This window comes from Panthera leo, chromosome B1, assembly GCF_018350215.1.
Source record: "Panthera leo isolate Ple1 chromosome B1, P.leo_Ple1_pat1.1, whole genome shotgun sequence".
NCBI lineage: Eukaryota > Metazoa > Chordata > Mammalia > Carnivora > Felidae > Panthera > Panthera leo.
In genome coordinates, this window is record NC_056682.1 from 204589041 (window position 1) to 204601058 (window position 12018).

The window sequence follows — 12018 nt, forward strand, 5'->3', positions numbered from 1 at the left end:
TCCACCAAAGGAGTTCTCCGTTTGGGTCCCCTGTGGGGTCTGTGGCCACCGCACAGCTCCATGTGCCACAGGAGGGCCCAGTTAAGAAAGGCCTCGGTGCAGGTGGCGTCGGGCATTAACTGACTCTCCGGGGCCATTGAACAGCCCAGCCCCTCTCTGGTACAGCCAGAGCCCTTTCAGAGGGCGCGTGGGCCCAGGAGTCCTGGGAGGCCTCTCCCTGGAGGAGGGCCTTCCTGTGCACACAGACCCAGCACACGCAGCCAGCGTGTGCCCACGGCCGCTCCGTGTCCCGGGGGCCGGGGCCCAGGTCCGGAGCATGTGTGGCCCGTGGGCCTGTGGATGTGCACGTCTGCTCGCACGTGTTTCTCTTTCTGTGACCTGCCTGATTGAAGTTTTTGTTTTACTGGTATTGTACGTTCTATTTTTAAGTGTTTATTTTGAGGGAGAGAGTGCACACGCACGAGTGGGGGAGGGACAAAGAGGGAGGAGGAGAGTCCCAAGCAGGCTCTGCACTGTTGGCACAGAGCTCGACGCAGGGCTCTATGCCACGAACCTCAAGATCATGATCTGAGCCGAAATCAGAAATCGGTGCTCAACTGACCGAGCCACCCAGGCGCCCCTGAGAGAGGGTTTTTTTTTTTAATGTTTTCTAATGTTTATTTTTGAGAGACAGGGCACGAGCGGGGGGAGGGGCAGAGACAGAGGGACATACAGAATCCGAAGCAGGCTGCAGGCTCTGAGCTGTCAGCATAGAGACTGATGGCAGGGCTTGAACCCATGAACTGTGAGATCATGACCTGAGCCGAAGTCGGACACTCAACTGAGCCACCCACGTGCTCCGGGAGAGCTAATTTTTAGATGGTATCGCTCAGTCTGTAAATTCATTGCACTATAAATAAAAATCCTGGTGTTTTTACAGATTTTGATCTTAAAATTTGTATGTAAGTTACCCAGAATTGCCAGCAGTATTTTTTTTTTAACGAGAATAGGGGACAAACCCATTCTGTGTCACTTTTCTTTAAACACGGGTACTGTGCTGGTGTAGGTGAAGTGAGCAGGCCACTAACTAGTACCCAGCTATGTGGGACTCATGTAAAACTAATGAGACCTAGAAGTGTGGAAGAAAGTCACGGGATACTTATCGAGTGGTGCTGAGGCCATAGGTATCTATGAAAAAAATGGATCTTTATCCAGTAACAGCTAAATACATTAATCCTGATTAATTAAAAGGTCTAATTGTCAATAGCAATTTTTTAGGGAAAATAAAAATATAGAGGGAGCGTTTTTATAACAGTGGAATAAGGTAGATTTCTTAACTCTAACAAAAATTGCATAATATGTAGCCGTGGAAAGAATGATTATAAACTTAAAATAAAAATCTAATATTCCTCGAAATCACATTTCTTTTAAATTTCCAAAAAGAGTTTCACCTGGGTGGGTCATCCGGTTAAATATCCGACTCGATTTCAGCTCAGGTCATATCACGGTTTGTGGGATCGGGCCCCGCGTTGGGCTCTGAGCACAGCGCCTGCTTCGGATTCTCTGCCTCCCTCTGTCCCTCCCTTGCTCACTTGCTTGCACGTGCTCTCTCCCTCCTTCTCAAAACATAAACATTTTTTTAAAAAGTAAAAATAGGGGCGCCTGGGTGGCTCAGTCGGCTAAGCGTCCGACTTTGGCTCAGGTCACGATCTCGCAGTTTGTGGGTTCGAGCCCCGCGTCGGGCTCTGTGCCGACAGCTCGGAGCCTGGAGCCTGTTTCCGATTCTGTGTCTCCCTCTCTCTCTGACCCACCCCGTTCATGCTCGCTCGCTCTCTCTCTCTCTCTCAAAAATAAATAAACGTTAAAAAAAAAAAAAACTAAAAAATTTCCAAAAAGCTATGGCAGTGACTGGGAGTAAATGCGTTTAAACCACGTAACTGACAAAAGAGTGGTATCTGTTACGTGCAGTGAGTTATGCAGACTAGTAGCAAAAAAAAGCACAGAGGCGACGAACAGTGGCCAAACCATGAATAAACTATTAGGAGATGCTCAGCTGCATTATTATTTTGTAGGCATCACGTACTTGAGTCTTGTCTGGTCCACTGTGACCGTCTGTGTCTTCTGACTGAATAGTCACATGGATTCTTGGTGTCCTGGGTGGGCGCCTACCATGTCTGCTCCATTTCCTGCTCATTGCCCGGCCTTCTGTGGCTTTAACTGGGCATCTCGTAGGGTCCCTTTCTCTCTCCTTTCTTACCATATCAGTTATCCTTATTTTTAAAAAAAGTAACAGCTTTTTTACTAGTTGCTCTGGAGTTTGCAGTACATGTTTACAGCTGACCCACGTCTACACAGGCAGCCCGCACCAGCCCCCCAACCCTCTGTCACCCCACGGTGGCGCTGCGCCCCATCGCTGTGCTCGTGCTAGCATTCACTTTACCCGCACAAACGCACGCGAGTATGCGCGTCGTCAATGCGGAAAGTGCACAGGTGGGCATGGCGTTGCCGTGACGAGTTCGAACAAGCAGTTTTCTCCTGACTCCATCAAGAGCAAGAAACATAAAAGTGTTCGTTTCACTGTCACTTCTTTTGTTCTTTTGTGTAGACCCCGTTTCTTTTTTTTTTTAAATTTTTTTTTTCAACGTTTTGTATTTATTTTTGGGACAGAGAGAGACAGAGCATGAACGGGGGAGGGGCAGAGAGAGAGGGAGACACAGAATCGGAAACAGGCTCCAGGCTCCGAGCCATCAGCCCAGAGCCTGACGCGGGGCTCGAACTCACGGACCGCGAGATCGTGACCTGGCTGAAGTCGGACGCTTAACCGACTGTGCCACCCAGGCGCCCCAGACCCCGTTTCTGACCGAATCATTCTCCTCCTCTTTGAAGAGCATTTCCTTCCAGGCACGTCTCCTGGCAGCACTTTCTCCCAGTGTTTGAGTCACCTCTGGAGGGTGATTCCCAGGGGACGGAGTTCTGGGCTGGTGGGTGTTTCTCTCAATACTAAATATTTCACTGTGTCCTTGCTCACGTGGCTTCTGGAGAGCAGACAGGTGCACTTCCTGTCTTTGTTTCTGTGCAGGTAAGATGTTTTATCTCTCTGTCCCCTTTCCACGTTTTTTTCCTTTGGTTTTCTGCAGTTTGAAGATGATATGCCTGAGTGTAGGTGACTCGGTATTTATCCTGCCTGGTGTTCTCTGAGCTTCCTGGATCGTGGTTTCGCGTCTGACAGGATTTGAGGGAAATTCTCGGTCCTTGTTTCAGACCTTTCTTCTGTACCTGCTCTCTTTTCTCCTTCTGGTGTTCCCGTTAAATGTACGATACACCTTTTGTGGTTCCACGTTGCCGGTGATTTTGTTCTGGGTTTTTTCAGTCTTTGTTCTCTTTGCTTTTCATTTTTTAAGGATTCTATTGATAGATCCTCTAGCTCAGAGACTTTTTCCTCGGCCATGTTCAGCCTAATCAGCCCATCAAAGCCTGTGTTATTTCTGCCACAGCGTTTTGTGTCTCCGGCATTTCTCTTTGTTTCTTTCTTAGAATTTTTATCTCTGTTCTTACTTACTGTCTACTTTATCAGTTAGAGCCCTTAGCATATTAGTCATAGTTGGTTAAGTTCCTGGTCTGACAGTTCCAGCGTCCCTGCCATGTCTGGTTCTGATGCTTTCTCTGTCTCTTGAAACTGTGTTTTTGCCATTAGGTGGGCCTTGTAACTTTTTCTTGTGAGCCAGACATGATGTGCTGGGCCAAAAAAACTCTCTTCCGTTTTTGTTACTGTCTCCTTTTACAGCCAGCCCCTGCAGTCACGCCTCTTCAGAATAGAAGCGCAGTAGGTTTCCACCGGGTCTCTGCCTCTCCGTCTCTTAGACGTTAGCTCCATGCACACGGCTGGAGCACACTCACACGTATACATACACACGTGCGCACACAACGTTTCCCGTGAGCTGCGGCCTGAACGGCGAGATCCCCCACAGCCTCTCCAGGACCTGCTCCAGTTTAAGCTCTTGTGACTTAACTGTAGAAATTTCTGGGATTAACCAAGCGCTCTTCTTTCTAATTCCAGTTACGCGAAGGGAGACTTGGACATATCTTACATCACATCCAGAATTGCTGGTATGTTTGTCACTGTTGACCATAGGACATGCTTCTCATTCCCTCTTGAGGACAACTCGTGGGACGCTGGCCTCCAGCATATCCCTTGCTTCAGTGTCAGGCAGAGCGTGCAGGATGTGGCCTGGGGCACCCGCAGTGGACGGTGCCAGTGTCGACCCAGTTTCTCCCCCTGGTCTGGAACTTCCTGGAACTCTGAGGTCATAAGGGGAATGATGCAAGGCACATTTGAAACTTGGGTCTCCCGACCAAACCCACACCCAAATCTCGACCCTTGGAGACGCTGCTCTGTGGCAGGCCCTCTGACTGAACTTCTGTCCCAGAGCCACTGTCTGGAGGTCCCAGAGGGTCTTGCTTGTAAATGGCAGGCATTGGAGGGGGTGGGGGTCTGTGCTCCCTCCATTCTTGACACGCCCTGTACTCCTCAGTCAGCAGCTGGGGGTGGGGGGGGGGGGGGCGGCGGGTGAGGAGCAGGGGCCTGGGTGGCCAGCTGTCTTGCCAGTGGCCGGTGAGGCTGCCACACAGAGGCCACGTGTCCCGCCCCGTTGTGGCTGACGTGGGCTGCTCTCTTTCAGTGATGTCATTCCCAGCAGAAGGCGTGGAGTCGGCTATCAAGAACAACATAGAAGACGTCCGGTTGTTTTTGGACTCCAAGCACCCAGGACATTATGCGGTCTACAACCTCTCCCCAAGGACGTATCGGCCCTCCAAGTTTCATAACCGGGTGGGTGGCCTGGGCGCTTGCCTTCACTGCGTGCGGTTCTCTTACTGTTGGCCCTCACACCCAGCTGTGGCCGCGGCCTGGCCTCTGACAGTCCCCAGCGGCAGCTGTGGCAGCCAGCGGAGCCCAGGGCCCTGGCGCTGGGGGGCTGGGGTACGTTGACTCGGGGCCCATGTGCAGCAGGCCGCGGGGGCAGGGCTATTCTCGAGGAAGACTCCAGAACGTGAACTGTGACGGTCACCTAAGGATGGCCAAAAATCAGTGATGCCTCACTGTTCCTTGCCAGTGAGGCACATGTGAGGCCACACATGGGACACAGGTGTGGCTTCCTGACCCGAGCATGGGAAAGGACAGGTTCTCCGTTCTTTTTTGCCAAGTCTGCAAAGCTTGGTACATATTATGGAGCACAAAACTCAGGGGCAGGAGGCCTGCAGACGTCCGTGGGCAAGGGAGGGAGGGAGGTGTGCGTGAGGCAGCGTTTGTCCAGAGTGGGCGCCCGTGGTGGGGCTCCCTGTGCTTGCACCCCCAACTGGTGCAGGGAACGCAGGCCGAGCCGAGCCCTCTGCCCATAGGTTTCCGAGTGTGGCTGGGCGGCCCGGCGGGCCCCGAACCTTCGCAGCCTGTACAGCGTTTGCAGGAACATGCACTCGTGGCTCAGGCAGGACCACAAGAACGTCTGTGTTGTGCACTGTGTGGTGAGTGGGAGGCTGCCTCCTCCCTGCCCTTGATGTTGGGGGCGCACCTGGGAAGAAAACATAAACCAGGGGGAGTAATCCCTGCTTTGGGGAAGCTCATGACCCACCAGTGGGGCGGCTGGGTGTCCTGAATGCTGGTGAAGATGAGCTGAGCTGAGCTGAGGCAGGGTGCTGTTTTCGCCTGCACAATTACAGGCCTTAACCAGTAACGGCCCAGGCCCTGGCAGGACGTGGGTCACCTGCAGTGACCACTCGCAGGGGGAAGCCTCCTTGTCCAGTGTCGAGTGTGCTACCAAACGTCAGCTGCCTGTTGGCTTCCTGAAAGCCAGGGTCTATTTGGGACATCCTGGGCTAGCACTGGGACTTGGGGCAGGTCGTGTGAGGAGCGGGTTCTGTCCTGGTGTTTGCAGCCGGTGGCCCCAGGCCCGGGTGCCCTGGCACGGTCCCTGTCGTTCCGGCGTAGACCCTGGAGGGAGCGGTGGCCGACTGTCGCGCATGGGCAGTGAGCCCACACAGGTGGTCCCCATACCCTTCTTTACAGAACATGAGGGGCCTCTCCGTGTGTCACTCTGTCATCTCCCTGTGCCCTGAGGCCACTCTGCCTCATAGGACCCCCGTCTCTGCCCCTCCTTACCGTGGCTGAGGACAGTAATTTCCAGTTTCCCACCTGCACAGTGAGGGTTAGGTTTCTGGGTGTCACAGAAAGCGGGATGCTTGCCACAATGGGCCCCAGAGGTTAGTGCTGCGATTCTGGTGTTGATAAAAGTCCTCCCAGGAGGCATGATGAAGAGAGCGAGTACAGAGGGGTGGTGGTGAGCGTGAGGCCCGCTTGGGGACCATGGTGGTGAGCAGTGTCCAGCTGGAGGGGCAGGCCATCATGTGCTTTTTGTTAAAGAGCCCTTATCTTTCTGGATTCTGAGTTCTTGCCCCAGCAGGGGTGTCTTCCTATGTCCCCAGCCAGGGGGAGGCCCTGTGGTGGTTCTGCGGGGAAGCATGGGATTAGGGAGCCTGCCTTCCTGCAGCTGCGGCCGCGCGAGCCTGGCCTGTGCCGCTTGTCCTAGGACGGGAGAGCTGCCTCTGCTGTGGCCGTCTGCTCCTTCCTGTGCTTCTGCCGGCTCTTCAGCACCGCAGAGGCCGCCGTGTACATGTTCAGCATGAAGCGCTGCCCGCCGGGCATCTGGCCATCTCACAAAAGGTACCGGTGTCCCACCTTGGCGGCGTCGTACAGGTGTCACCCTCGGGCAGGTCGTAGCCGAGGGTGTTGAGAGGTGGGGAGACTTGAGGGCCCTTGTGCAGAAGTGGGCAAGGCCACGCAACCTGGGGGAGCCTGTGCCCTCCTGAATCTTGGCTGGCTTCCGCAGGGACACAGGGTGTCCCCCTGTGGGACAGGCGGGAGTCTGAGTGGCTTCGGGACAAGGCCCGAAAGTATCTGACGGGAATTTAAAGCAAGTGTTTAATGTGTTGAGGGTACCGAGGAAGCAGATGGGTAAGACACAGGAGTACGTGGTCACTTCAGAGATGGGAACTGTAAGAAGTCGAACGCAAGTTCTGGACCTGAGAAAGGCTGTGTCCTGGCAGCTGAGGGAGGAGCCTTGGCCTCTGGAAGGCAGGACAGGTGGCGTCACGGAGGCCAGAGCCCAAAGACAGACCACGGATGAGGGGCTGAGCAGCCGGGCCTGCCAGGCCGTGTCGAGTGGCTGCGGGAGGCAGAGCAGGAAGGCAACGTGCAGAAGCAGTAGCCGAGAAGTTCCCCGAATTAATGAGTCGCCAAACGTCCAGAGGTCAGAGGGTGCAAAACCGGCAGGCGGGAAGCCGACTCAGGCTCAGCGCGCTCCGTCCGCTGGAGACCACACGCAGAGGTCTTGAGGTCACCAGAGGGAGAAGGCACAGACCACGCTGCTGTCCTCGTCGGACTCCCGGGGCAGCCAGGACAGACGGTTTCACAAACTGGAGTCAGCAGGTCAGCAGAGGGAATAAACGGATTAGAAAAAATGCTCACTCGCCTCAAGAAAAGACCAACGAAGAAGTCAACAACAGAGAACAGCCAGCAAGATGGTGACTGGAACACGGCCGCAGCAGGAGCCGAGCGTGAAGGGGCTGTGTGTGCCAGCCTCGGGGACTGTCTGACCGGATACAAGCAGGACCAGCGGTGCACTGGCTGCGGGGGCCCCGCCTCTGCCGTCAGGACAGGGAAGGGTGGCCGTACAGCTGCCGCCTGATTCCTCGCCACCGGCCCGGCGGCTTCAGCCGTCCGCACGCGCCCTCTGCCTCTGCAGGTCAGGGGGTCCCGGCCCGGCTTGCACCTCCCATGTCTGCCATCGGGGTGCGGCCATGCGGCCAGGCTGTGCTGTGGCACGAACCTCGCAGAGAACGTCTGCTGCTTCCTCCTCCAGCCCATGTCCAAGCTCGCTCAGGGTGTTGACGGGACTCACTCGTGTGGACGGAGATGTGGTGTGGGCGTCCGGGTCTCCTGTGGCGTGGGGACGAGTCCCCTGCACAGATATGCTAGCGCAATGCGGTGTGAGCCTTGCGCTCAGAAGCGGCCTCCCTTCTCTCCCTCTGCTGGGAAGCCAGTCACCACTCCTTCCCCATCTCGAGGGGACGGGGTCACACAAGGGCAGGGACACGCCTGGTGTGCGCACCTCGGGGGCACCGAGAAAACCACCCGGGAGAGTTGAAGGCGCGAGTGTCCTGAGAGCAGAAATCAAGCTTGCAGAGCCGAAAACCGCGTTGACGGAGATGGGTGTTCACCGTGGCATCGGCGTTCCCACCTCGGCGGATGGAACTAGTACACGGATGGTCGGTTTGGAACGGAACGTCGCCGGCAACCAGCTGGATGATCTCTTGAGAACCTCCTACCCAGCAACTGGAAAAGACAAGGTCTTTTGAGTGGTCATGGGCCATTCAGTGGGAAAGATGTTCTGGCCATTAAACTGCGGCAAACTCACACAAACTGTGTTTATAATAGAATTACGCTAGGTATTGGTAACAGATTGGGGCACTTGGCTTGCTCAGTCGTGAGCACACAACTCTTGCTTGGGGTCGTGAGTTTGAGCCCCGTTGGGGGTTTAGGCGTTACCGTAAGAAATTAAAGAAATCTTAAAGAGAAAAAGAGAAAAGAAAAAAGAAAGAACTTGATAACAAAGAAAACTGGAAGAATCCCTAAATGTTTTGAAATTAACCCACTGGTAAATTACCCGTGAGTCAAAAATCTCAGGGAGAGCTTAAAAATATTTTAAAACAAATGAAAATATATAAAATTTATGAGATGAAAGTTGAACATAGCATTAAATCCTCGCATCTGTTGGAAAAAAGTGTGGCGAGCAGACCAGAGCCCCGGGGGTGCAGCACGTGTGGCGAGCACGTGTGGGACAAGGTGTGCCTCCGGCCCCCGCAGGTACATTGAGTACGTGTGTGACATGGTGGCCGAGGAGCCCATCACACCCCACAGCAAGCCCATCCTGGTGAAAGCCGTGGTCATGACGCCCGTGCCTCTGTTCAGCAAGCAGAGAAACGGCTGTAGGCCCTTCTGCGAGGTGTATGTGGGGGACGAGCGAGTCACCACCACGTCTCAGGAGTACGACAAGATGCGGTGAGCGCGGGGCTCTCCCGGCCCCTCTTTCCTCTGGGAACCCCCGGGAGCGGGCGCAGGCGGCGGCCGGGGCGGGCGCGTCCGGGCCAGCGCGCTGAGGGCCAGCTCCCCGGAAGTCCGTTTCAGCGCTGCCCCCTCCCAGAAGCGCCCAGTAGCAGAAGAAGGTGTGGCTCGGAGTGTTGGTGCTTTAGGGGAGCTCGGGGCTCGCGCCCCACGCTCCCTTGGCTGGCAAGCTGTCTTTTTGGCGGAAGTGAACCTTTTCTCATCCTGTTCTTCAGGGATTTTAAAATCGAGGATGGCAAGGCAGTCATTCCCCTGGGCATAACCGTGCAGGGAGACGTGCTCATCATAATCTACCACGCGAGGTCCACGCTGGGTGGAAGACTTCAGGCCAAGGTGCGCGGGGGCTCGGGCCCCCTGGGCCGTCAGCCTGTGGGGCACGAGGCAGAGGGGCCGTGAGCTCGGAACACCCGAGTTCCCCGAGGGCCCCATTGCGGGGCGCCGTCTGCGCGGGGAGTCTGGGCTGCGGCTCTGGGGCTGCCCCGTCACAGACCCGAGGAGCCCCTTGAGAGGCTGCTGTCCCACCGTCCGTGTGGCCACAGCACCTGGAGGCGTGCACCGGATTCTCAGAGCCCAGGAACTGTGAAGTGTCCGTCTGCAACCTGAGGGTCTGGTGTCCCCTCCCCAGCTCCAGGGTCCCCTGTCTGGGTCCCCTTCCCGGCTTCAGGGTCCCCTGTCTGTGTCCCCTCTGCAGGTGGCGTCCATGAAGATGTTCCAGGTCCAGTTCCACACCGGGTTTGTGCCTCGGAACGCAGCTACCGTGAAATTTGCAAAGTACGTGGTGTCTCACGTGGGGAGGGGTCAGGACAGTCAGGTGCACGGTGCCTCCCCGCCCCGCTGTGCACCCCGCAGCAATGAACTCCACGCACTGGACACGGGCAGAGTGACGTGGTTCGTGCGTGGCTGGGTCGCTGCACTGAGCTCCAGTCTCGGGTCTTGCCCCCACTCTGAGCGTGGCCCGACGTCCGATGTGTGGCCCCTCATTTGGGGGCCACGGTGGCTGCCGCTGTGCGCCTCTGGCTGGGGACTAGCCCGGTGCAGTTCCTGTTAGAACGCAGCCGTTCGCGCACCGGATGTGGGACAGCCAGGTGAACAGGTGTGTGTTGCTCTTCCACACGTGGGGTCCCTGACGCTGTGCTCCGCACGGAAGGCAGAGGGCGTTGAGAGAAGGTCGTCGTCTGGGGTGAGAGACGAGAACAGAAGCGCGTGCAGTCGGGGGTGATTCTCTTGCCTCATCCAGGGCTCTATATAGTTTGTTGTGCTCTCTGACCTGCCCCCAGCGCGCGGCGGGCGTCAGGGCTTCTAATGGGGGCAGGGGCGTTCAGGCAGTTGGACGGTCTGCACAGTGGGCATCCTGGTTGCAGCTCGTGTTTTCCCCTTTGTCTCGCACGCAGACACGCAGACACGCCCACACGCACACACAGGTGCCACTCCAGGGTGAGGGGAGCGGAGGGGATCTCTGGAAACCTCAGCCTGCCGCAGCCCATGTCCTGTGCCTGTTTCCTACCCAGCGAACAGGGGAGTACTAGGACCCGCCCCCCCTCTGGGGAGGAGTCGGCCCTGACACTCTGGGTGCCGCTCTGGGTGCCGGGGGACCAGGGAGTGGCTCCCTCTGAGGGTGGAGAGGCGTAGGGACCTCCTTGGAGACTGGACAGTCCTGGTATTCGGACACAGAGCTTCACTGAGCTGCACTCGGATCTGTGCCTCGCTATGTGTGTTGTGCTTCCAAAAATAATTAAATAAGGAGAGCATTCTCAAGTCGTCTGGTTGGTGCAGGAAGGTGTGTGTCTTCTGTGGGCAGCATTCATTTTGCAGAGAGGCTGTCTGAAGCAGGACCGTTTGGGGAAAGAATTTGGAATGGTGTTAGTGGACCCACTGTCAGATAACGCCTGACTGGGTCTGGGTCTGTCCTCGAGGGTGCCCCTGTGACTGACGGAGGGTCCCCGGTGTGCTTGAGGGGGCAGGACACGAGTCAGCGAGCATGTCGGGCCCCGGGGCTGACCCGTGCCTCCTGAAGAGCAGGGCCCCTGGGGGTCATGGTCCTGCTCACAGACCCTCATTGTTCCCTCACTGGCCTGCTGTGTGGGCAGGGCAGGCCCCAGCCCTGAGGTCGTCTCCGGGGGCCAGCCAGGGTGGGGAGGTGGAGAGATGGGGTGGCCACCAGTGTGGCACCCAGAGCTGCCCGCAGGGCCCTGTTACCCCAGGAGCTGAGCCTGCAGAAGTCGTGTTCTTCTTTGTGGGGCCCCCACCTCACTCCTTCTTCCCTTCCTCGTGGCTGGGGGTCTAGGTCTCCCCTGGTCCTTGCTGGCATCACTGCCTCGGGCTCACCACTGCGGTCTCCACACTAGCTGCTCCTGCCTGGCTGCACGGTGGCCCACGTCTCCTTGTCGTGGCCCGACTTAGAGAGGAAGGAAGCGTGCGTGTGGGGGGGCCGGACCGGGACAAGCGGACGAGTGGACAGAGGGCGCTGCGGCCCGTCTCCTGCGCCCACGTGGCTCCCGCAGGAGGAGTGGTGTCTTCGGGGCAGGGCTGTCCCCGCCACCACTGCCACGCCGCTGTGCTGCCTCCCCTCACGCCAAGGTGGGAAGGGTCAGCGTCCCACCTGCTTGCTTAGTTTGTTCCATGGGAGTAAGACTTAAAGTCTGCCACGGGTTTTGCACCCAAACCGACCACATTGCCCTCGTGTCCACGGTCCTTCTGCCCGGTGGCTGTGTTTCGTTTGGGGCCGTAGGTGTCAACGGATGCCGCGGAGGACCACGGGGCCCCTCCCTCCGCCCTCTCCCGTGTTCCGTGGGGTGTTGTCATCGTGTTGTTTTGATAAAGTTGGACCGTCGGCCGTGCACGCGGGTGCCTGGTGATGTCAGACG

General features: G+C 56.8%; 1 protein-coding gene across 7 annotated transcripts in view; it reads left to right on the forward strand.

Moving 5' to 3' along the window:
- The window catches only part of GAK (cyclin G associated kinase), a 53646-nt gene that overhangs the window by 31019 nt on the left and 10609 nt on the right, over positions 1 to 12018 (forward strand). For all 7 annotated transcript variants that reach the window (XM_042937165.1, XM_042937163.1, XM_042937168.1 and 4 more), the window contains 7 exons: positions 4037 to 4086; positions 4659 to 4807; positions 5377 to 5499; positions 6561 to 6694; positions 8897 to 9091; positions 9370 to 9487; positions 9846 to 9925. In XM_042937165.1, the coding sequence (XP_042793099.1) occupies positions 4037 to 4086; positions 4659 to 4807; positions 5377 to 5499; positions 6561 to 6694; positions 8897 to 9091; positions 9370 to 9487; positions 9846 to 9925 (849 nt within the window). The remainder of the gene's footprint in view (positions 1 to 4036; positions 4087 to 4658; positions 4808 to 5376; positions 5500 to 6560; positions 6695 to 8896; positions 9092 to 9369; positions 9488 to 9845; positions 9926 to 12018) is intronic.